The 23,814-nt window shown below is 44.3% G+C and overlaps 1 protein-coding gene across 8 annotated transcripts in view; it reads left to right on the top strand.

The window, feature by feature from the left end:
* Positions 1 to 23,814, top strand: part of LOC124185203 (dedicator of cytokinesis protein 7) — a 58,606-nt gene that overhangs the window by 1,877 nt on the left and 32,915 nt on the right. For 4 of the 8 annotated variants that reach the window (XM_046575718.1, XM_046575716.1, XM_046575715.1 and 1 more), the window contains exons 7-21: positions 180 to 404; positions 469 to 749; positions 837 to 1,152; positions 1,295 to 1,600; positions 1,696 to 1,901; positions 1,980 to 3,749; positions 3,816 to 3,943; positions 4,040 to 4,302; positions 4,433 to 4,692; positions 4,858 to 5,292; positions 5,379 to 5,731; positions 5,807 to 6,009; positions 6,120 to 6,439; positions 6,553 to 6,597; positions 10,761 to 11,017. In XM_046575718.1, coding sequence (XP_046431674.1) covers positions 180 to 404; positions 469 to 749; positions 837 to 1,152; positions 1,295 to 1,600; positions 1,696 to 1,901; positions 1,980 to 3,749; positions 3,816 to 3,943; positions 4,040 to 4,302; positions 4,433 to 4,692; positions 4,858 to 5,292; positions 5,379 to 5,731; positions 5,807 to 6,009; positions 6,120 to 6,439; positions 6,553 to 6,597; positions 10,761 to 10,920 — 5,271 coding nt within the window. In that variant the 3' untranslated portion in view covers positions 10,921 to 11,017. Of the gene's footprint in view, positions 1 to 179; positions 405 to 468; positions 750 to 836; positions 1,153 to 1,294; positions 1,601 to 1,695; positions 1,902 to 1,979; positions 3,750 to 3,815; positions 3,944 to 4,039; positions 4,303 to 4,432; positions 4,693 to 4,857; positions 5,293 to 5,378; positions 5,732 to 5,806; positions 6,010 to 6,119; positions 6,440 to 6,552; positions 7,269 to 10,760; positions 11,018 to 23,814 lie in introns of those variants that run through there. The other 4 variants (XM_046575720.1, XM_046575723.1, XM_046575719.1 and 1 more) reach the window with 2 other exon arrangements.

The raw sequence follows: 23,814 nt of genomic DNA, 5'->3' as shown, positions 1-23,814 counted from the left end.
ATAAAAAAGAATTGGATCTTATTGATATTGTTTATGTCAGATTATACGTCCTAACTTATCAACCAGTTTCGAATGCATTTGGTTTAATATGTAATCCACTGTAGTTAAGTAACAAGATATTGATCACAAGTTTTATTCTGTACTGTTCTGCAAATAATACAGCCTTATACTTGATGTAGGTTTCAGAGAACTTCTACGTTGATATGAATCCTGAGGGATTAAAACGAATGCTTGGAAGTCATATCGCATACAGTGATACAAGCACCTTGGCTAGAAGCTGTGTTTTCAATATCAGTAAACCAAGTCCAGACTTGTTCCTGGTCGTAAGATTGGAGAAGGTTTTGCAAGGTGACATCTCGGAATGTGCCGAGCCATATTTGCGGGAAGATAAAAATAAAGATAAGGTAATGAGACTCAAAAATCATTTGAACTTAATTGAATTACAACATTGTTTCTCTTGCTTCACAGGTAAGAGCAGCTGCAGTGGCAGCATGCGAGCGACTTGGGCGTTACAGAATGCCTTTGGCATGGACAGCCATTCATCTTTCCGGGGTTATTGGTGGGGGCTGCACTGATGATTCAGAGAGTACGGGAAGTGCCGGATCCTTGGATAGAAAATCTGGAGGACTAGAGCAATGGAGAAAGAAAGTCGAAGCTCCAACAAGAAGAGGCTCCTTGGAGAGGCGCAGCTCTGACAAGCGACGTAGCTGGTCCCAGGATGATTTTGCCAACTGCTTAGATAGTTTTAGGTTTGAAGATTTTTATTGATGATCAATGATCCCTATCTGTATTTGTCGAGTAAGCTGTTTTGCTTTATTTTTTGTTTTTTTCCATAGGCCTATCACTCTGACTGTATCAAGTTTCTTCAAGCAGGAGGGTGAGCGACTGAGGGATGAAGACTTGTATAAATTATTGGCAGAGCTACGTAGGCCGGGATCTAACTTGAAAAGATTGAAATGCTTACCTGGTATTCTAAAATTAGACCTTAGTCCAAGACCTGATGAACTTCCCCGATGCTTGGATCCGGACCTAAGAAGATTGACACCTTATCCTGACGAGAAGAGCCGACCATTCAAAGAGATACTTGAATTTCCTAGCAAAGTAGTCTCCCCAGACTTGTCATATCGTAATCTGCTTTATATTTATCCTAAGGTAAGCTGGGTATACTTATTGTATGTCAATTTGAGCCTTTACTTTCACTCATAATCCTGATTGAATGTTGTTAACATCTCGTGTACAATAGTTTATACCTCCTTCACATTCTAACAAAGTTCGTAATCTTATTCATTTTTAGGAAGCTAATTTCAGTGCAAGGGCAGTGTCTGCTCGTAACATAGCCGTGAGAATACAATTGATGGGTGGTGAGCATGAGGCAGATGCTCTGACCGCGATATTTGGTCGTTCTTCATGCCCGGAAATGACGCACGAGGCATTCACGTCCGTTTCTTATCACAATAAAAACCCAAGCTTTTACGATGAAATTAAAATAAGACTTCCTGCCGATTTGAGCGCTAAGCACCATCTATTATTTACATTCTATCACATCAGCTGCCAGAAAAAGATTGAACAACCGAACGTCGAAATGCCAGTTGCTTACACGGTGAATATAGTTATCAATAAGTAGTGCAACTGAAGGAAACTAGACGAGATCGAGAAGAAAATGTATAATAACAATGATGATAACTAATTTTTCAGTGGCTACAGCTGCTCAGGGATGGGCACTTGCAGTCTGGAGAATTCTGTTTACCAGCTACATTAGATCCTCCACCAGCAAATTATTCGTACATAGCACCAGATGTATGTCTGCCAGGTACAAGATGGGTAGACGCTCACAAGGGAGTGTTTACGCTCATTTTAGAGCCTGTGTCTAGTGTACATCCTCAAGACAAGTATATTGACAGGTAAAATTTGAACAGAATTTCAATCATTCCTAGAATGTATAGTTGATTATAACTTGTACAAAATCTTCATAAATCCAGATTCCTTTCACTTTGTGGTTCTCTGGAAACTGGTCACATACCTCCACGAATTGGTGAAGCAGGAATGGAATCAGAGTTGAAATCTTCAATGTTGGAACTGGCCAGAGCGTCGCCGGCTGCATTAGTCCGCTCGCTTCCTCAGCTGCTGGATCAGCTCGTCTGCTTATTAGTCAGGCCTCCAGCTTTGCCGTCTCAGCCTTTGAATATAGCAGCTGTTGTATTCGAAGCTCTCGGTTTGCTGGTCAGGAATGTGACAAACCTACCAGATGACCAAGTCGATACCCACGGGCGTCATCCTCTACTGGCAACTTACACAGCATATCAATGCTGCTTACCGACTCTGTCACACACCTCGAGCGTCATTCGAGCTCGAAGTAATCCAGATCTACCTGTTGAAGACCTAGAAATGGAAGCCCATACCAGGGGTCTGGATAGAACAGCCTCAATGCGTCAGGAATCGCCGTCTGTTAACAATCAGGCGACAGGAAGGCTCCTGCATGAGGAGTTAGCTTTACATTGGGTTGTTTCAACAGGGCAGGCACGGGAACTAGCTATGACGCATTCCTGGTTTTTCCTCGAGCTCATAGTTCGCTCTATGGTGGTATCTTTGTCAGAGATTGACGGAGTCGAACCTCCAAGGAAATCGCGGTTTTCCCCGCAGTTTTCAGACGACGTTGCCACCCTCGCGGCGGCATTAACGTCTGAGGTGATCATACGCTGTGGAAAAGAAAACCGCACAGCTTCTAATCTTATTTCAAGCCTTGGAAATTTTCTCTCTGATTTACTGTCCATCATGGACAGAGGATTCGTTCTCTCTTTGGTTCGTGTCAGTTGTTGTTCTCTCTCTGAATCATCTATGCATGTACCAGATTCTGCTGCACTATTTGCCCTCAAGCTTGATTTGGTCAGAACGATCTGTTCTCACGAACATTACGTGGCCTTGAACCTTCCTTTTGGAACTGGATACATGGGGTGGTCAGGATCAGCTCCAGCTTCGCCCAGTCCATCAACCGGGAGTTCCGGGAGTTTAATATCAACTCTGGTACCAGGAGACCGAGCAAGATTCTCAGAACTCAGTTCGGAGTTTAGACAGCAGCATTTCCTCGTTGGTCTGGTTCTCTCAGACCTTGCCAATACCCTCGAAATACCAAATCCTATGCTACAGAATAAAGCTATTGGTACTGTTCGCTATTTCATGGGCTGTCACGATGTAGATCCAAGGTACACAGATCCATCAGCTAAATCCCGTGTGGCTGCACTTTACTTGCCACTCCTAAACATTATAATGGACGCACTGCCACAACTTTATCATTGGGATTCTAAGGAGAGGAGCGTTTATCTGGACGAATCTGGTTCCATTACACAATCTGTAGCACTCGCAATAGCAGGAGGCGCGTCGACCGATGTAGCTGGAACGCAATGTCGAGTTTCCTTGAGCTCCGAGGCCACCAGGCATTTGTTAATGTGTGCTCTCTGGGTTTTAAAAGGATTGGAAAAAACAGCTTTGGCACAGTGGTGCTCTGAATTGAGCTCTAGACGTGTTCTGAGTCTGTTACAAGTCCTGAATATTGCTACGGCAGCGTTTGAATACAAAGGAAAAAAGGCATTGAAGAGATGTCCACCTCAAGCTGCTGCCACAAGTGACATTAGGTCTAGATTGGAAGACGTTATACTGGGTCAGGGAAGTGCCAGAAGCGAAATGATGTTGAGAAGAAAGGAAAGATCCAGTGGGGACCGACTAAGATGGAGAAAAGATCAAATGCCTTATAGGTGAGTTGTTAATTGGCAAAATTGTACTACAAGTTTTTGCATTAATGTTTTTACTGTGGAAATCAGGCCAACTGAGCAGACCGAAGGCCGAGCTGTTGAGCAGGATGCTCATATTGAAGGGGCTCTTGCAGCTGAAGCTTCGCTTGTAGTTTTGGATACACTGGAGTCTGTTGTACAAGCTGATGGCGGAGGAGGTACAAAAATTGCTTCAAGTTCTATGATAAAAAAGAAAACGGTAGAAATGTTAATTTTAATACTTTTAATACCAACTTGATTTCATCTAATTCCAGGTGCAGTAGTCGGTGCGGTCTTAAAAGTTCTTCTTAGAGCATTGGCCAGAAATCAAAGCACCTTAGTTCTCCAGCATATGTTTAACACTCAGAGAGCTCTGGTATTCAAGTATCATAGCGCGCTTTTTGACGAGGAAAGCGAAAGGTGTGGAGACTTGTGTCTGACGTTGCTGACCAGGTGTAGTTCGCCTTTAAGTGCAGTCAGAAGCCATGCAGCAGCTAGTTTGTATCTGCTAATGCGACAAAATTTTGAAATTGGAAATGTGAGTTGACGAAAGTTATATGAAACCAGATTAATTGCTCAATTCACATTCAAAACAACTTCATGCATACATAACTAATCATGAGTTTTTAAAATTTTCCCCTGATAACGTTTTTCTTCATTTTCGTCAGAATTTTGCCCGAGTAAAGATGCAAGTCACAACTTCACTATCTGCGCTAGTTGGTCGTGGTAGAGCACCGAGTGAAGGAGCTCTCAGGCGAGCCTTAAAGACCGTCTTGGTCTATGCTGAACGTGACACAGAATTAGCGGATACGAGTTTTCCAGAGCAAGTTAAGGACTTGTTATTCAATCTCCATATGATTTTATCTGATACTGTGAAGATGAAAGAGTTCCAGGAAGATCCCGAGATGCTTTTGGACTTGATGTACAGGTACACGTAAACCATTATTATACTTATTTAATAGGGAGGCAAAAGCATCTTCCATTACATTTACTTATCTTTGCGTAGTTTCACTTGGCGCTTGAAGCAAGTCTACTTCAAAAATGAAGGATTAATTTTGTAGCAAAAAAGATGATTATTTATAAAATTTCCTAGAATTGCAAAGGGATATCAAGGATCGCCAGATCTGAGATTGACTTGGTTAGCAAATATGGCGCAGCAGCATATGGAGAGGAAGAATCACACGGAAGCAGCCATGTGTCTAGTGCACAGCGCAGCTCTGGTTGCAGAGTATCTTCACCTTTTGGAACCCGGTGGAGGAGGCCGGCCAGTTGGTGCCGTCGCTTTGGCACCTGTGACACCAAACGCTCTCGAGGAAAGTGCGGTCGGAGATGACGTATTGGCAAGACGAGAAGAAGGCTTGTGTCTTGGGCCAGATTTTTCGGAAAGTGGTTTGGCTGGGCTTCTTGAACACGCGGCTAGCTCACTCCACGCTGCTGGAATGTACGAGGCCATCGCTGATGTTTACAGAGTGTTATTGCCGATAGCCGAAGCCGCTCATGATTATAAAAAATTAGCGAACATCCACGGGTACAATATTCTTTATGAAACCGACTATTCGTGAAAAATGTTATTTGGTTTCACACATTTCGATATGTTTTCACTTCGCTTATTAGGAAATTGCACGAGTCGTATACCAGAGTGGAGCAGCTTGCTGGAAAGCGTGTCTTTGGAACGTATTTTAGAGTTGGATTTTACGGAACGCGATTTGGTGACTTGGCTGGAGACGAATTCGTCTACAAGGAGCCGACTCTGACGAAACTTCCCGAGATATTTTCCAGGCTTGAGAATTTTTACGCTGAAAGATTTGGCACTGATAATACCGTAATAATAAAGGATTCGAACCCGGTAGATCCTAGTAAATTGGAACCGGACAAAGCCTATGTTCAAATAACTTACGTCGAGCCTTACTTCGAGCCTCATGAATTACGGCATAGGCCAACGGTGTTTCACCGAAATTTCAATATCAGTAAGGAAAAATTGAATTTTTTCGAAACTATTTGTCTATCATCAGCACCATGTTGACAGAATTTGTTTATTACAGAACGCTTTGTATTTGCTACCCCCTTCACTCCGAGTGGAAAGGCTCACGGAGAGTTGCGGGAACAGTGCAAGCGGAAGACGATATTGACCGTAGCGACGCATTTTCCGTATTTGAAGACGAGAATTCGGGTGGTAGCGAGAAAACTGATTGTGTTAAGTCCCATCGAGGTCGCGATTGAAGATATACAGAAGAAGACAGCTGAGGTAAAAAATCTATTGCAGATAGAGCAGTATTGCTATTCGTGACGGAATTTTATGGAAGGATGATCATCTCTTTATCACGATATGAAAGAAGTCTATTTGTCTTATCGCAGGTAGCAGCAGCGACTGCTCAGGAACCTCCGGATGCAAAAATGTTACAAATGGTTCTGCAGGGATGCATCGGGACAACGGTGAATCAAGGTCCAGCCGAAGTAGCAGTAGTCTTTTTATCCGGCCTGCGAGAGCAGAATACTCAGCCCTCAAGACTGCAGCATAAACTTCGGCTCTGCTTTAAAGACTTTTCTAAAAAATGTCTAGACGCTCTGAGGCGAAACAAAAACCTGATCGGACCCGATCAGCGTGATTACCAAAAAGAGTTGGAACGAAATTACCAAAGGTTGACCGAAAGATTGACACCATTGATCGCTTGGAGGTATGGTAAAAGAGCCCTATGAAATAATCATTAGGCATAATAGTACGTTGTGTCTCACTAATAAAATATTCGGTTGTCAATATATCTGCAAATTTGTTTTTATATTGTTTCAGCGGACCAGCGTCGGCAAACCAGACGTTACCAACGTCACCGCGCTGGTAAGTTCCCTCGTTCTATACAGTTATCGATCGTATTCACCAAAGATATTATTATACTCGTATCGTATTGAAATATTCTTTCACAAGAAATCTCATCTACCAGAGTACTTACGAAAAAAGTACTTAAATACTCTAGTATTTATGCAATAGGATTTTATATTTATACACGTATGGTGCCGTAATGTGTAGCACAAAAATGTGCGCAGAACTGCGATCTTAAAATTGGAATATTCAATGTGACCGAGAAAGTGCTGGCGTGTAATAGCAAGCATATAGCGCTTGATTCGCGAGCCGTAAAAAGGGCAATAAATTTACCGAGTATCTCTGATATATGTATATCAATGTCTAAGTCATTCGAGAATTGGCGAACATGTCGGGTAGCACATGTGTAGTATTTCGCCAAATATTTTATTTATACTCAAGTTTGAGTATAGCGTGCTATCATTTTATTATTCGAGGGTGGATAAAACTGAGAAAAATAACGTCTAGAAATACGGTTTTAACTATACCGAAACGCACAGTTGATGATATATTTTATAGCTCTCGAGCACATAGTATACTATAACAATTATTGTTACTTATAATAAGTAATGTACGATTTTGTATTGGAAAAAAACGAAACTTATATAAATATATACATTTTGTCATGATAGCCAAGCTACGAAAGCATATATCCGAGTGTGTCTTGATATCTCGATTGTCGCTCGTTCCCAACGATCGCGATTGATCCTAATGATTTGATCCAAAAAAAAAACCATAAAAAAACGCGTAGCTCACGATCTCGCGCCACTGGATATTTGAATAATTCGCAAGCCCTCCCGACAGAGTTCGCCAGGTGTAATGCACGTGTCGTGTTCGCTCGAATCAGCCAGAATAAAACCTGAGAGAGTCGACGGCGGGCCTGGGGGGCGGTAACTGGGCTCCCGGGGGATTACCAGCCACAGCTTTTTATCCCCCTTATGCATTTCAGAGTGGCCTCGCATATTCCGAGCTTCATATATGCTTCTTGCAAAGTACACATGCTCGTAACGTATATCTAGCAGGCGTATTCGCCGGGCCCCTGGGTGCACCGTCTCCCGTGTCACGCCTCGCTTTCGCGCACTGCGGGTGGTCGGTATGGAGACGGAAAGGGGCCGCAAGATCTACGTGGAAAATAAACTCGAATGATGAATAACGGCTTGCTTTTTACGAGAGGCGCAATATTTTCCTTTTTTTAACCTCTCGTAAAACCTGTAGTCTTGTGTATGTTGTACGTAGAACGTGGTCTACGCGGATCGTCTTTGCTGGGTTGAACTTTCAGCCTTTTTATTTACTCGGTATCGTTTACGCTAAGGGAGAAGTTAAAAATAAGAACTGCACGGTTGGTGATGACACTATTGTGTAGTGTACAGAAATAGAAAATTCACCGATTTAAAGAGTTGTTCCAAGCCTGGATATGTTCCATTTGAAGTTCGGTTCGAGTTAGGCAAACCTTTCTGTACTACTTTGAAAATGTAGCAGAGATAAGCTTTTTCAAATTTTGACGATGACCTCGCGGTGCTGCTTCTCGTTTACGTCCAACTAGATCTATATCGCAACGTCTTTGAATCCTTTCAAGTCCGTACTTCCTCCGTTTCAAAGAGAAAAACGTTTTTTTTTTCTTTACTCAGCAGAAACCCTGATTTAGACTCCAGTTTTTCAGAGTATATCTGGAGGAGAAAATTTCATACGAATAGCGTCACGAACTATAGTTTTCGGGTTGGAAAATTGATTTTCACACGGACTTGCCCAGATTTGGGGAATATTTTCTTGGTCCTCTTGCTTCGATATCTACTCAGACAAATTCTTTGCGATCTGGATGCTAATCGGCCGGAAATCACTGTCAACAAGTCGTAGGACGAACGAGTATGCTGCGGCAAACACAAGATTTTTAAAGTTTTTTGTTTACTTTGACCAATTTCTTTGACTATCAAGTTGTCTTCTTCGTATCGGAATCCAAATTTTAGCGACGGTTTTATTCGAGAGATGAAAAATTACCGGGTTTACCGAAACTCGGATGATAGCAACCCTGTGCTTTTATGTCTCGGATGCAAACACGTAGAATTAACATGAAGAAGTCCGTATAGCTTTGCAAGCGTCTGTGCTTATACCACTCACGTAATGGATCCAGGCTGCGCTTCTCGAGGCCTCGGCTCCTCCCGTACATGCGTATATAATTTTTACGGTGTCTAAATATTCAGGCTGGAGAAACGTCGCGTTCCGAGTAAAAAACCATGTCTTTTTCATTTTATTCTTTAATCACTTATCGCCGAAGACAGTGTCCCGTGCGCTTTCCATGTGCATTTATTACTCAGTCGAGTAGCTCCCCTGGTTTTCTTTGCATTTTCACTGTTTTTTCCTCTCTTTCAATGCATTCAAAACAAAATATATAGGGATATATAGGTATGTATACAGACATGCTTGAAACTGAAAATTTTCGCAACTAATTTTTGTTCGGTCTCCCTCCGAATCTCACGATCAGTTGCGGGACCGTCGTTTAAGCCCTCGCGCCGTAAATTGCTGCGTGGAAAACTGTCGAGGAGCCCGAAGAAACTGAGGCTGAAAATGTTACGAGAACGGATTTTCCGATCGATCGACTCCGACTGCGCCGCTCGGTATCGGTGAACCATGCTGATTGCGGATTTCCAGGATCACGTTACCGTCATTGCCACGTGTAAACAAAGACGCGTGCGGATTCTTAGCTACAGGAGACAAGCGAGCCGTCCTTTTTTCGTCCAACGTTTTCCCACTTGGTTTCACCGTTTCGGTACCGACGTGATCCGCTTTTCAAATTTACCAAGTTGTTCCCGAAACGGAGGAAATCATGCTGACAATTCGCGCCCCCGTTTTTACTCACCGTCACTCACCGTAATTCTCTGAAAATATATTTCTCTACTATCCCGACTCATTTTAATACCCTGGAACGTTGAATTGATAGAGAAAATAAGTCTCGGATTATATGTTTTTTTTTTTTTTTTTTTGCTTTTTTTAAAAACATATATCCGGAACTCGAACTGCTGCAAGTATCATGCATTTTCACATCGGTAGTTCTAGCAGAACTGACTGGGTGCTCTTTTTTCTGTTTTTTTTTTTTGGTAGGTGGGGTTGAGCTGAAAAAGAGTAGGAAGAGATAAAAGGCCGGTGTTATCGTACTTTCACATCACACTTTCGCAAATCTTGAACATTTAGTAGTAGATAAAGTTGTGAAACAGTCGTGAAACTCTGCGGAGAATTCGAAGAGGTAGAAAAAGGAAAATGAAAAAAATGAGATGAAAGAAAAAATGTTACCCTTATGTTGTTATCAGGATAACGAGAGAGAATTCTGCCAGATTATGCGAGATGGGCTGGGTGAAAAAGCAGAAAATCTGAAACTCGACTTTTTAAGATCCGTCCCGTAATGTCGGGAGAGGGGCGAAAAGGATGAACGAACCCTCGAACTTGCAGATTGTGGTTCGGAGGGGTGATACGAGCCTTCCCTCTAATCAAAGCTCGGACCGATTAACCCTCGTTAATATTAATTCAGCTCTACATTAATTTTTTATTAGCCCACTTGTCCCTCCGACGAACCGCTCTCTCTCTCTCTCTCTCTTCCTTTGTGCGCTTATTTCCACGGACCGCGTGCGTCGGTTTTAGTTGTTAAACTAACGCGCGCATCGCCCCGCGTTACCTCGCATTGGCATACCAAGGCACGCTCCTATCGGCACTCCGCGTTATAGCCGGGTGTGCATGTACACAAATATGCTCACCCACGCACACCGCCTTCCCCGCGAAAGCCGGTACATATATATACCTTTAAGCGCGAGATGGACAACGAGCAAACTCGACTTTATCCCTCGTGGAAGTGGACCCGTGTAATTAAGTGCCGACCCACGCGCTATCCGCCGACCGTTGTCATCCGGACTCACCGGAGACAAACTTGCGGGCCGCGCCATCCTCCAGGATGAGATTCATCCATGCCGGGGGAATATTAACCCTTCTTTGCGACCGGCTTTTATACATATACGTATACCTACCTACTTGTGTCCAGTCGTCACGGAAATCCTCGAATAATGTAATTGTCCCGGAATTTGCTCCTGGACCTGGAAAATTTTCGCCGTTTCTTCTTCCTTTTTCATGTATTACTTTTTTTTTTCCATTATCATCAGGCTTGCGCGAGATTCGTCTAGAGTTATTCCAGGGTCGTTAGAATCCTGGATTACCAACCTTGCAGTGGCCACTGGTCACCGAAAGCCCGGAGGTCGAGGAAAAGTCAGGGGTTTCGAAAAATCGTCACGGAAGTCAGGGAAAAGTAAGGAAATTTCGTGAAGGCATACGAACAAGACAGGACAAAAGCTTTCCAGAGGAGCAGCAAAATTGTAAGAAACTATTATTTCCCATATGCTCGCCTCCGTAACCATTAAATAAGTCGTAAACGTATTTTTGAATACCGATTGATCAGAAGCTTTGTTTATTAGACGCTCGATATTGTCAATATTGGTTCGGTTCTTAATGGAGACAAAATTGTAATTGGAAAAGTCGGAGCAAAGTCGGGGAATAAAATTTGCTCGAATATTTTTAGTGGGCACGATGCCAACGAGATTACCACGCGCTGTGGAGAGGAGAGTAATTTTCAAATTGGAAATAACGAAGCTCCCAAAAATCTCTGGTCGCATCTAACGCCCATAATTTTTTATCCCTGCGCGTTAATCCGAATCGTACCTTATAGTCGTTTTTAACTCTGATTATAAGGAAGATTATTTTTTAAATGACAAGGTGCTACCGCAACACTAATGAGAATGATCAAAAGTCGTTGGGGTAATCAATTTTTCAAACTAAACTCTGCCGGTCGCAGATTTGTAAGAAAAATGCCCAGAAAGTTTGTAAAATTTTCCACTAGGGATCCCGAGACAAAATACTTGACTAATCGAATGCTTATAATTTAAATTCCATTTCAATTGGGTTTTTTCAACGTCCCTCTAATATCGCAGGCATTCGGGCTTTAAAATTGATTTCAAATATTCGGAGCAAAAACCCGAAACATCTATACACGTAAAATTTCGCTACCTTGCCTGAAATCCGGGAAATTCAAATCAATTGTGAAACATATACCCTCATATATATGTATATATATAGATGTAGAAAAAAAGATGAGGGAATTTTATTGCAAATCTTGAAATATAGGCAGATTAAGCGAGGCGACAAATTATATATTTGATCGGTGTAACGACCGGGTCTCACGTTTCAGAGATAAACATACGTTAAAATTGTCTCATTCGCCGTTGCGCCGCGCAAATAACGTGAATATACGTTATAAGGTACATCGATGCGTTATTTATTATCACATTTGAGGAACGTTGACAGGCAAGGCGGTTCCGGCGTAAACTTTTCCCCCGCAATAACTGCCGGATGAATTTACTCCGGTTACTCGGAAGTATTATAGAGGGACTTCGGAGGGTTGGAGTCGGAGTCAAGGCTCGAGGGTTGAGGGAGGACCTCTTCCTGCAGGCTCGACTCGGAAACGGAAGCTAATTGTTAATAACTGCCGAGTCTCCGGGATCTCCGCCTCGGCGGATCTAATCTCTCGAGAATCTCTCCCCTCCCCTCCTCTCATTCCACGCCCTCTCTTCCTCCCTTTCTCAGCTTCCAGTCTTTCGCTACGTCTTGTCCGAGCCTGGTATGAGTCGGTAGAAACGCAGGGACCTACGTTCGCTCATGTATTACGCAGGTATCAAGGGAGGAAACTTTCGGAGCTCTCGCGTGTTAATTGTAGCTTTATAACGTTACTGTTATACACGCCTACACCGAAGAGGAGCCGCCTTGGCATCTACGTCTGAATTAATTAGTCGGTGCAGTGATAGCGAGAGAGAGAGAGATGGTATATTGAATTGAAAACTTGGCATTCGGATTGAATCTCACGCGATCGAAATGATAAGTAACGTCGCACCAATCGCGCAAAACTCGGTTGTAATTACTCCGTTTCTGCAGCTTCCTGGTTTTCAATTGACGTCTTAAGAAAAAAATAAAAATAAAGCTGACGCTTACAGGCTGCACGGTGGATCCCCTATTTCCCTAAAAGTAACCAATTTTTTTTTTCATTCCCCTGTAAGCAGTCTAAAACTGAAAGTGTCCCCTAAAACCCTCTTATTTTTACCAGTTAGATGCTTGTTTTTTATCAACTGAAATGGACTGGAAAAATCAATTCGACGCTTAAAAACAATTTTTATGCTTTCAACTTAACATGGAAACAAAAAAATAAAAATAAAATCAAAAATATGCATTGAATCTCCAAACTCTTTTATAATTCATAGAACGATAAGTTTTACGGTCTAATTTAGTATCGTTCTCTACGGAATACGTGCGATCATCCCAAATTATTTTGTTCCTAAATTTAATTGGAAGTATAAACATTGTTCTGAAGCATCAAATTGATTTTATCGGTACATTTTAGTTGAAGAAAAGAAAAACAATTCAAGAACGTGAAAAATTTTCAACGTATTTTACATTAAACATTTCAACCGACTTCCGACACGTGTTAAAATTATCCGAAAACTTTTATATACAGGTTTTTTTTCACTGTAATATGAATATATTTTTTTAGTGCAATCGAAAAAAATTCCAAAACGACCAAAATACCGGACACCCTGCTGTGTATATAGTTTTGCACTATTTGGTCAGTACTGCGAAAATATATTTGAAACCCAATGCCCCCTCATTTTCACAAAGCTTTCCCTTGTTTGCCCTAAAATTACCTGGCTTGAGCACCGCCAAGCCATTGTGCTGATTGAAAGTTTTCAAAACAAGCTATATGCTGATATTTGACGTGCCTTGGAGGGACTAAATTTCTCAGCAGTTGAGCGAAAGCCTCTCGCGGACAGGCATGGAATTAAAAATTCTCATTAAAACGACCCGACTCCAAAGAGTTGAGATCCAAGGAAAAGATAAAAGCGATCTTACTAACAGCGTTAACGCGATCATCAGTTCCCAGGTCGTTTGATCCGCGCTGCTCAAAGCTGATCCACACCATCAAGGATTCCGCGTGTAATCTAACGGTAATGCAACGTAATGTAACCCTGGTTGGGGATGTACGCGTATTATATAATAAATAGTGACTCGCGACGCGATCCGACGCGAGGATAAATGCCGAACAAAGTTACCGTCGACACATGCACGCGTCGAAATGAAATTGTCAACGGAGCATCGGGGGGCGGGAGCCGCGGATCAAACCGGCGATGACGAACCCGCGGAAGATAGGACCCGAGGGATTTATTTGGCAGGATTCGGGTCCTTGGTCCTGCCGATCGTAGGGTGGAAACGGAAGGCAACGGAAGGAGTCAAAGGCCGCGGCAAACCTCGTCGCTCCAGGCACTCGAGTCGAGGGAATCGCACCCTTGGAAATGTATAAAACGCGGTGCCGGAGGGAAAAAGAGAATCACGCGCGATGCGAAAATTGTAACCGCGTAAAGGATCGCGAAAAAATTATTCGGTAGGTATAATACGTGTAACACGGGGAGATACCGCGGGGCTCTTGTTCGTTATATTGTTTAATCATGAAGCGCGTACCTGCCGGCAGCTTTCGGATATGCGATGTGTTTTTGTAAATTTGCGTGGGGAATTGGATTGAGATTTTGTCAGCAGTAAAACACACTTTTAATTTTCCGTACTGTAATATGTATAATTAAGTTTGTTAAATATACATCGGCATTACAGACAACGGCTTCACTGTTAGAAATGCGGTGTTGAATGTCGAACCGAAAATATTCTATAGAAGTTCAGGACGTTTTAGTGACGAGAATCGAACGATTTTCACCAATGATGTTTAATTTTACACTATCCTACTGACTATCTAAAACAGACTGACCTTTACGCACATCTCTCTTGTTTACAATAATGTTTTTTCGTATCTCGTAACTACTTACTGGTTACAACAAGAGTTGGGAATATCATGTACCACATCGATCTGGATTTATTTACTTCGTAATTCAACAGTTTCACATAATTGTTGCGTTGCGGGTATGCAAAGATTTATAATTGGATCTGCCGGTGTTCGGTATTTTTATACAGATATGTTCGTTACGTACCTGTGATGTATCGTACGATTACACTGCACGCCAGACACGTGAAACATCCCATGAGAAAGTCGAAAAAAAGAAGAAACACAGATTTCACGTCCATAATTTGGTTGTAAAATCCTGTAAGTTTCAGGTTTTTTCATCAAACCGTTTCCGAGATCATTGCGGAAGTTTTTCGGACAGGCCGACATTGTTCTAAAAATCGGTTTTTGCGCATTCTAGAGGTTAGAAAACGCAAATATTCACTGAAATTAAAAAAAGTGATTCTCCGTCGAAACCAATACTAGCTTTCCTTATATCACTAAAGTTGACGAAAGTTACAAAATAAATAAATAAATAAATAAATAGATAAATAAAAAGCTATGAATTTGAAAAGACATAAAATTAACCCGTGCTTTATAGCCCTGGGGAATATTCGGCGGTTTACATTAGGCGTAAAACTACATCCGTGAAGGGTGGTCGGTGAAGGTTGGGGTTGCCAAGAGAGTGGTTTGAGTAGCGCCTGCAGCCAGCGGTGGTGAACCCTCGCGAAATTGGCCGCCAGTTCGATTGCCGTTGCTAAGAGAAAAGATAGCGATAAAGCAGAGAATGAGTAAGAGGGAAAAACAAAGGTATAGAAATAAGAGAGCGAAGAGCAGAGGAGCCGCGATCGGGGAAGAGAGAGAAAAGGAGCAAATTGAATCGCCTTCTTCTTCTTCTTCTTCTTCTTCGTCTTGCACAGCGCGACGGTATAAGGTAAGCACCTCCCTCGTCTTGTTCCTTCCTATACCTGCACCTATAAAACGAACCGTCGTCTTCCTTCCCAGGGTCGTTACACGACTCCCGCAGGGAAATCGGGAGACCCCAAAACTGCAGTATCGAGCTGCTCTTTGTCGCTTTGAGCTTTCGACTCTGTCTCGTAGGCAACTGCTGAATTATTTCCTCGAGTCCTGTTTCACGATCAGACGTGCCGAATACAAACCGCGGGAAAAATTTCGCTGCAAGTAATATCCTTCGTCTTTTTGATTCGCAACACTGCCCGACGTACACTTTCCGAAATGATCCGCAAAACAATAGTTCCATCTAATAATCCTCGCTGCATTTTATTGCAAGTTGGCAAGTGTGAAAAAAATTCAAATATAGGAACGACGGAAACTCGCATTCGGACAATTGGCGTTTTTGTACTCTTTAGACCGACAGCGTCGAGACTTTCGTGCCCATTTTACCTCGTCGCAGCCTGTAGCGACTGGCTACATGACGTAACTTTTTAACAAGCATTGTTACATCCCGTTCGTCAGAACCGGAGCTGGGAATTGGTTCGTGGTTTTATATTTCTGAAATATTCCGGTGCCGGGACGTGAACGTGCGCCGCTAGCGTATAATGTTCGTGATTAAACAAATGCATAATTAACAAACAAGGTTAATTAGTCCGTTCTCCGAAATGGCCGTATACACAACTTCCACTCCGGTATGGCTAATTCAGTGGAAATGGTAAATCACCTACGGGAATTTATCGTACCAGCTCACTGCAAAGAAATCGGGCAAAACTGTTGGCAGCAGCTAAACCAGGTTCGCATATAAACGGTTGATTGTTGCGAACGAGAATTGAAAAGAGTTAATTGACGGCGCAAGGCGGCCGCTAAAGAGCGACCGATTTGTGTTCGGGGAGCTTGCGGTCGTACACGCCTGGGGGATGAAAAGCTTCTGCAGGATCGGGTAGACGCGGCTGGTAAGCTGCGGCTTGTCGGCTTGCACGGATGCTTTCCAGGGGATTGATTTTTAGTGCGGCGGTCGAGCCGCAGCACGACGAACAGATGGCAAAGTAAATTAGCTGGTAAATTAGGCAGGGAAGGAGACGGATTTAATTGTGTCTGAGTCTCTGTAACGCCCGTCGTATCGAACCCAACGGTACAAGGATATCCCTGGTGCCTCTTCGACCCCTGCAAAAGTGATCGACGGATGATCGACACTCGCGGTTTTCAGGCGTCGGAACGCGACCGCGATCGATGCCCACTAAGGGATGGATGGATTCTTGTCGCGAAGGAAGTGGGTAAAAGTAGAGAAAAGGGAAGCGGTAAGGTTATACGTGTATTCGAACAAAGCCAATCGCGGTAAATCCGATCGAAACGCGTCGTTTCTCCCCCGCGGAAACCGCTCCATGCAAAGTTTCATCCGGAGCATCGACGTCTGCGGCGCAGCCGGCTTCCAACGCTTCTCTGCACTTCTGCACTTCGCTTGTCTTCTCGCGTGTACTAGACGGATCGAATGCCTTATACGTGCTCGAATTAAACGACCCGTTCGCCATCCCCCGCGAAAGTGTCGATGCTGCAAAAGGTCGAACGAGACTTGGACCACACCGCGCCTCTCCCGTCTCCGGGAAAACCGGGGTCTAAGACGTCGTCTGCTCCACACACACACACACACGCGCGCGCACTTATCCGTCCCGCCTACTTTGCTCCCCGATAAACTGCAGTCCGTCTTCACTAGCATCCCGAGTCCCGCGGGTGAATTCCAGAGGTTGTGGGATGTCGGTTATACAACGTTAGGAAAAAAGATCGGCAGAACGTGTAGAACCCATCCGCGTCCTTGATTTATCTTCAGGTTCTCTGATTTTATTGTTTCGTTCGAAGCGAGGCTCGAACTCGATTCCGGAGATTTTTCACTGTCGAGGAAATTTAACAATCTCTCCCAATATGCTACGCAAAGCTTCGGGTATTTTATGTTACTGGTAACCTACACGTCACATAATGATCCGCGTTCGATATTCATCCTATCCTTGATGGGTAAATCATTCTTACAACTTATTAACAGTTGAAAGATTCTCACCTTCCGTCGCAGTACCTACTGAAAAATTTTAAACCTCTCAAAATATCCTCATAATTGGACCGACGAAGATGGTGTAATCGAAGCCCATTGTACCATACACGTATGTATGTTCCAATTGTAATTCATCATCCTTACACACGTACACCTTAATAGTTGTCTGGTAAAATCACAGAATCGCCTTCTCCTCGGCTTTTACACCATCGGAATTCCACGGATTCCAGGGTGTACCCCTGCACCTTGTAAGTAATAAGGCGAATCACCCGTTATCTAGGTACGACCGAGCATCTCGACGTCGAGATCGAGGGACTCGGTGCAGCTGGGGGGGGGGGGTGCCTTCATCCCCGAAGCGCAGTGAAGCGTGGACGCGATAAGGGCCTCCCCCCCCCCCACCCTCCTCACCGCCTCGTCTTCCGAGCGCATCCCGGTAAGGCAGGGGGTTGGGGGTGGTCGAGGGTTGAGGTACACACCCTGGGCGCGTCTCGGGCGGCGAAGGTACACCCCGAGGAGCAGTCCCACAATTTATTCCAATATTCAGACGGGATCGACGACGAGGCTCGGAGGTGCAATGGTGCAGGTGAGCTTGGTCGAATCGACGACGACGTCGACGTCGACGGGTCCGCGGTTGGCTTGCAATTTCATCCGTCGTTACGGTTTACTTACTGCGCCGGTAACCTTCCCCTCTGCATCTGCAACGCGATTTGCCGGCCTTTACGTTATTTTTCACCCCCAGCCTCTCGCCTAGCTTTGGAACGAGGATACGCCGATTATGGGGTAAGGGGCTGAATCTCTGCACGCGGTGTAAATAAAATATGTTAGTTTTTCTTATCGCGGGTATTTCGAGTCCAGTTTTAGGTGTAGGTTTGATTAGTTCTTATTGGGATTGTGGGTACTGCAGGGGTGGATATATTTAACGGAAATCGTGATTCGGAATTTTTCAACACCGCGATCTTTGGCCTCAGATATCGAGTGTGAATTACTTTTTTCTTTTGCGTGCAAGCCGAGATTTTTAAAACTTTGAAGCGATAATATCAGCGACGATATTCCACCCTGTATCCTACGTCTAATATAACTACCGTTCTCCAACCGGAGGGTAACTTTCGTGCAGCAGCTGGACTGGCACGCCGTTCACAGTTGTATTGAATTCTTTAAGATCAGCTGCGCCCAGCCCGGATCAAGTTCTCCCGCTGCATCGCGTCTACGCGCGTTTATATCAATTTTTAATACTATTGCGGTTTTTAAACCTTCACCGGCGAAAGCCTCGTTACTCCGCCAAGCGTATCCTAAAACAGGCGAGTGAAAACCTCCCTCATCTCCGATCCGATTGCGAGTCGAAATGGTTGATGCGTAGGTAGACACGCGCACACAGAGCCTCTCAAATCTTATCCTCATTCTGTGAAACCAACGAATTCCTCTTTGAGCCCGGTTTCCGCTGGCGGGGTCAGAAGCTCCGGGCATTCAATTTGGCGGTACGCACGGCCAGACGTAACGTCCTTAGGTATAAGGATGTGGGCCGCGGTACTCGACGGTTGCGGATAACTCTCGTATACCTAACCATAATAATAATATCCGTAAAAGAGAGACGCCCTCGAATATCCTCCGCGCTACCTTTTCGCGACGATTTCAGTGATCGAGGATAGCTCCGGGGGCGTGCGTGCGGAATTGTAAAAAATGAATGGAACCGGGGCGAAATAAGATGAAGGAATACAACGGAGAAATCTGATCGCCCCATGTGTTCCAATAACTTCTTGTTGCTCCTCTTTTACCTCTTCTTCTTCTTCTTCTTCTTCTTCTTCTTATTCCACCACCCTCCATATCGGACGCCGTCGGGGTGTCGTCGCCTCTAGGCGTGTCATCTTGTCTCCGGTGACGGTGACGGCGGTGCCGAATTTCCCAGCAGGATGGCGTCTGGAATGCGTTGGGTATCCGAGCGTCCCGACGCTCGACGTCGGTCTTCGACCATCGCGGGCGCTTAGATTCGATTCGCGTTTGGTCGACCGACGTTTTCGTCCTTGTCCCACTTCTTCGAGACAGCGGTTTTCGCATACGTGTACCCGCAAGCTTGTGTATTTCAGGATGTGCAGCGAGCTCGATTCGTTCGAACGGAAAACTTGCGGGGGTGGCGGTTGCGGGCCGGAGGAAAGAATGGAAATCTAGACGTAACGCGGGGAGGAAATAAAACGGGACGGAACTCTGCGGAACTGCCTTGAGATTTACCGCTTTGATTATAAATAAGCGCGAGTTGCGGCGACGGCCTTTTCACCTGCAATCGCGTGCGGAATTGGGAGAAGAAAAAAGCTGTAAACGCGGATACTTGCGTCGCTGGGAGCCTGCGAAAATCGAAACGGAAGTTAATACAGGCCTGATCGCGCTCAACCGAAAGGGCCGGAAACCGCCGGCTGTACAAAAATCTTTGCCTCGATAAAGTTAATGGAACGGATTCGAATGATTGTTCAATTTCGCGAGGGTCTTAGATTCCGCTGAAGCAATTCTCCCTTTATTCTAAACGAACCTCCCCGCCCTGATTCCGAGTCGGAAAATTCAGGGAGAAACGAGAGGTGGAAGGCACCCGGAAAGGCGCATCTTTCCTCTTTGTCTTGTACATTATAGGTATACCTTATACCCGAGGTATGACTGCTTTTGCACGCGGCTCACCGTGACTCCAGACTTCCTGCTTCTTATTTTATTTATATACCTTATACTTCCTCTTACAGAAAGCTTGTTTCATTGAAAATTAAGGAAACAATCTTTTTGTCGCTGCCACTCTCTTCGACTCCCTCGCAAAAGCAACTGTATTATCGCGACGAAGGGAGTTTACATCTTTCACTTAGCGAAACTCGCTGCAATTGCAAACTTATCAATTGGCAGGATAATTCATCTTCGTATTAGACCGAAAAAAAATCAGTTCTCCCCGAAGCAACACGGCGTCGAACAGATTGAACAGCTGATTGTTTTCGGCGAATAAATCGAATAAAAATAATTAACGAGAGAATAATTTGCATGAAAATTGCCAGCTTTTAATTTTATACGTTGCTCCGACTTTGCACAGGGTAAAAAATGCAATAAACCAAAAAAGAAAGATCTGCATCAACGTTGCATACCGCGAATGTTTTATCGGTCGCAAACAAGACGCCAGGTGGAGAAAAACTAAAAAGAAACAAAAAAAAAAAAAAAAAACTATACCAGGTTCGTTCCTCTCCTTTTTCCCTCGCTCTCTTCTACTTTACGGACAAACGTATCCGAGCCCGAAAACAGAGGGACGTTTTACCGCCGGTACAAAGGCGGGTATAACCTGGCTATACTGCAGGGAGGGTGCCATCGAGCTACTGCAAAGATAACGCGTTCCCGGGTCTAACGCAGCTTTAAAGGATACCTGGACGGGCTCTGTGAGTTGGGCGGTAAAAGGGAATGCAAAGCAAAGGAATGGGCGCAGTCGTCACCGGCCTCGTTCTCCTCCTCGTCGTCCTCCTCGTCGTCGTCGCGCCTCCCTTCACGTCAGAGATTACGTGGCGGAGCGCGAAATAGAGTGCGGAGCGTGGCACCCCAAGTGGAGCGTTAACTCGCCCTTCCCTTCGATCCCTTTCCTTTCCCTTCCTTTCGTTCCCTTTCTATCCCGTCCTCCCCTTTCCCTTCCCTAGCTTCTCTCTTCACCTCGTCGTGTTTCCCTTCGCCGACTCTTGGCCCGCAGTCCCGAGCCGAATGTCCGAACGTGGAGAAGTGGAGAAGTGGAGGAGTGGAGGAGTGGAGGAGTGGAGGAGCGGAGGAAGAGAGACGAGGGCTGCCTTGGCTCGGCTTGCCTTGTCCCTTGGCTTTCGGTTCAAGGCGCAACGATCCCTGAACCCCGATGAGGAATCCGCGGGGGCCGAAAACAATTAGCCTTCACCCGCTACTCCGGCGTTCATCCATCCCCCGCGTTCCTCGCGGGACTTCGAAATTCCTATGAATATATCGATATCCCATTAGACGGAAGCGGGACCCGGATCGGCCCGGAGAGCGAGGCACGAAGGGGGGTGTTTGAAGAGTCGGCCAAGCTTCTTCCCCCTTTCCCTCCTCAATTCCGCAACGAAAGCTCCCACCCTTAAACTGTACATCCGTACATTATATATAGGTATATATGTATATATACGGCAACTTCCGCGGTACCGGGGTCGCGAAAATTCCTCCTCGCAGAATTTAAATTCGCAGAATGATACACATGTGCGGTATACGGTACGTCTTGTAATGTACGAATATATATGTATGTATAGAATATAATTAAAACTGCGTACCTTGGAAAGATGAGTCAATATTTACGCCAGGATGAAGAAGCGTTTTTGGGGGGTAGCCTCGGGGAACGAGGTACGCGAGACTTTTTTCCTCCCCGTGTAACAGGCGTGGGATACGTCGCAAAACCCGCCGTTTCGCAAGCGATCCTCGCTCTCTGTCGCTCTCTCGATACGTAGGTCCGCCCATTTTTTACCTTCCCCATTTGCCAGCCCCGCGACGCTGCATACCTAACATGCAGGACCTGGATGCGAGGACCTCTCGAGGAGGTTTAGCTCAAGTGCCAAAAGGACCGCGACCCTTTATGCTTATCGGACGACGTCTTCGGATATTCCCCGAAATTTCTTTTCCCAATCGGAACTGTTGGCGGTATTTTTTTCTCGCTCAAATCGTGGGGATATATTTCGGAAGATCGACTGGTATATTCATAGCTGCGCGATATCGCGTTCGAATATCGTCCCCGGCATAGATCGCAGCTTTGAAGGGTGAAAACCTAGGAACATCCGCAGCTTGAGCCGATCTGACATCCGAATGCGATGAAATCGTCGTATCGGCGCTGATTTTTGGTGACCGTTTCAGCTCTTGAAACGATTGTACGAGGGGAAAGAAGAGAAACGAAAGCAGCTAAAAAAAAAAAAAAAAAAAAAAAAAAAGATAAAAACGAACAGAGCGGAACGCGACGTGGATAATTTGCGAGGAATTTTGCAAGGCCTGCATTTTAATCGACAGCAGCAAATATCGCGAGGCTTCGTGAAATGCTGGTGTCAGAATTTCGAGGCAGTTTGGCAAATTATGAGGGGGTTGAAAGTAATCGTTGTTGGCTTATATACCGGGGAACGTTTACAAACCTATACATGTATGTATACATACATGCACACATGTCTACGTACGTGCATACCTATATACACGTACTGTACAGGTAATCGAGTACATATTTTCAAGGTAAATAGACACTGGCGTACGTACGTATGTTATTATGTACATGTTATGTGGTTCATACGTGTTTGCCCATAAAATAATGCCGTGCAAGCGTTTACCCTTGGCAAGTTCTAAGGGCGGGACCGTAGGGGCGGGGTTGAAATTCCGAATTTGAAAAGCTCCGAAAGCGCCGAATTCTGAATTTTTCGAAGGCGAAATTTAAAGTAAAGAAATCAAACTTTGACGAAATATCAGTGTTTCAAATTGTCCGGAACCCGACAACACAAAGTTCCGAAAGATTCAAAAAATGAAACATCGAAATTCCGAATGATCCAAGACTTTCAGTCCTGTGAATTTCCGGCTTGGTGAAATTTCGCCAATTTGATCTTTCTTTGTTTCGGATTTTCGATATTTTTACGCTCGGAATCCTGGTCATTCTGATCTTCTGTTGTTCTTATTTTTTACTCCCCATCGTTGAGTAAATTTACGCCGTTTAACTTTCGGAATTTTACTCTATCGAAACTTAATTTTTCGGAATTTTGCTTTATCGTAACTTGAATTTTCGAGATCTAGCATTTCGGAACTCTGAGCCGTAGGGTTTCCGCGCATACGAAGCTTCGTTGTTTGTTCAAAGTTTGATTTCTTTACTTGAAGGTTCGCCACCAAATAATTCTGAATTAGGCGCTTTCGGAACTTTTCAAATTCGGAATATCAATCCTGCCTCCGATTGTAAATCAACAAGTCTGCTAAACCATAATGTTGACTGTAAACAGGTGATGAAAGAAAAAAAAAAAAAGGAATAGAAGGAAATGGAATAGCGAAATGCTAAAATGTTTAAAATGACCGAAATTTATAGGTCGGTACGTTTGAAACAATTTTTTATACTCGCGGTGCCGGCACGTTTCCGCGATTACTGTACAGCAGCACCATAAATCACTAACTAACAATAAGGTAAATCTAGCGGAGTCGGCACAATTTTTTTCTTTTCATATCTTTTTGCTCCTCAAACTGAAATGTATAAAGTACCTTTTTCCTCGTTGTTCGCTGCTGGAAATGCGGGCGAAATTGCTTAACGCTGTTTTTTCTCCTTTTTTTGCACGAGTCTGTGTGTGTGTGTGTGTGTGTATGTGTATGTTTATATGCGCGAATAATAAAAACAAAGAAAAAT

This window comes from Neodiprion fabricii, chromosome 6, assembly GCF_021155785.1.
Source record: "Neodiprion fabricii isolate iyNeoFabr1 chromosome 6, iyNeoFabr1.1, whole genome shotgun sequence".
In the NCBI taxonomy this organism is placed as follows: domain Eukaryota; kingdom Metazoa; phylum Arthropoda; class Insecta; order Hymenoptera; family Diprionidae; genus Neodiprion; species Neodiprion fabricii.
Note: the sequence above shows the minus strand (reverse complement) of the source record. Positions and strands in the feature narration are given on the sequence as shown.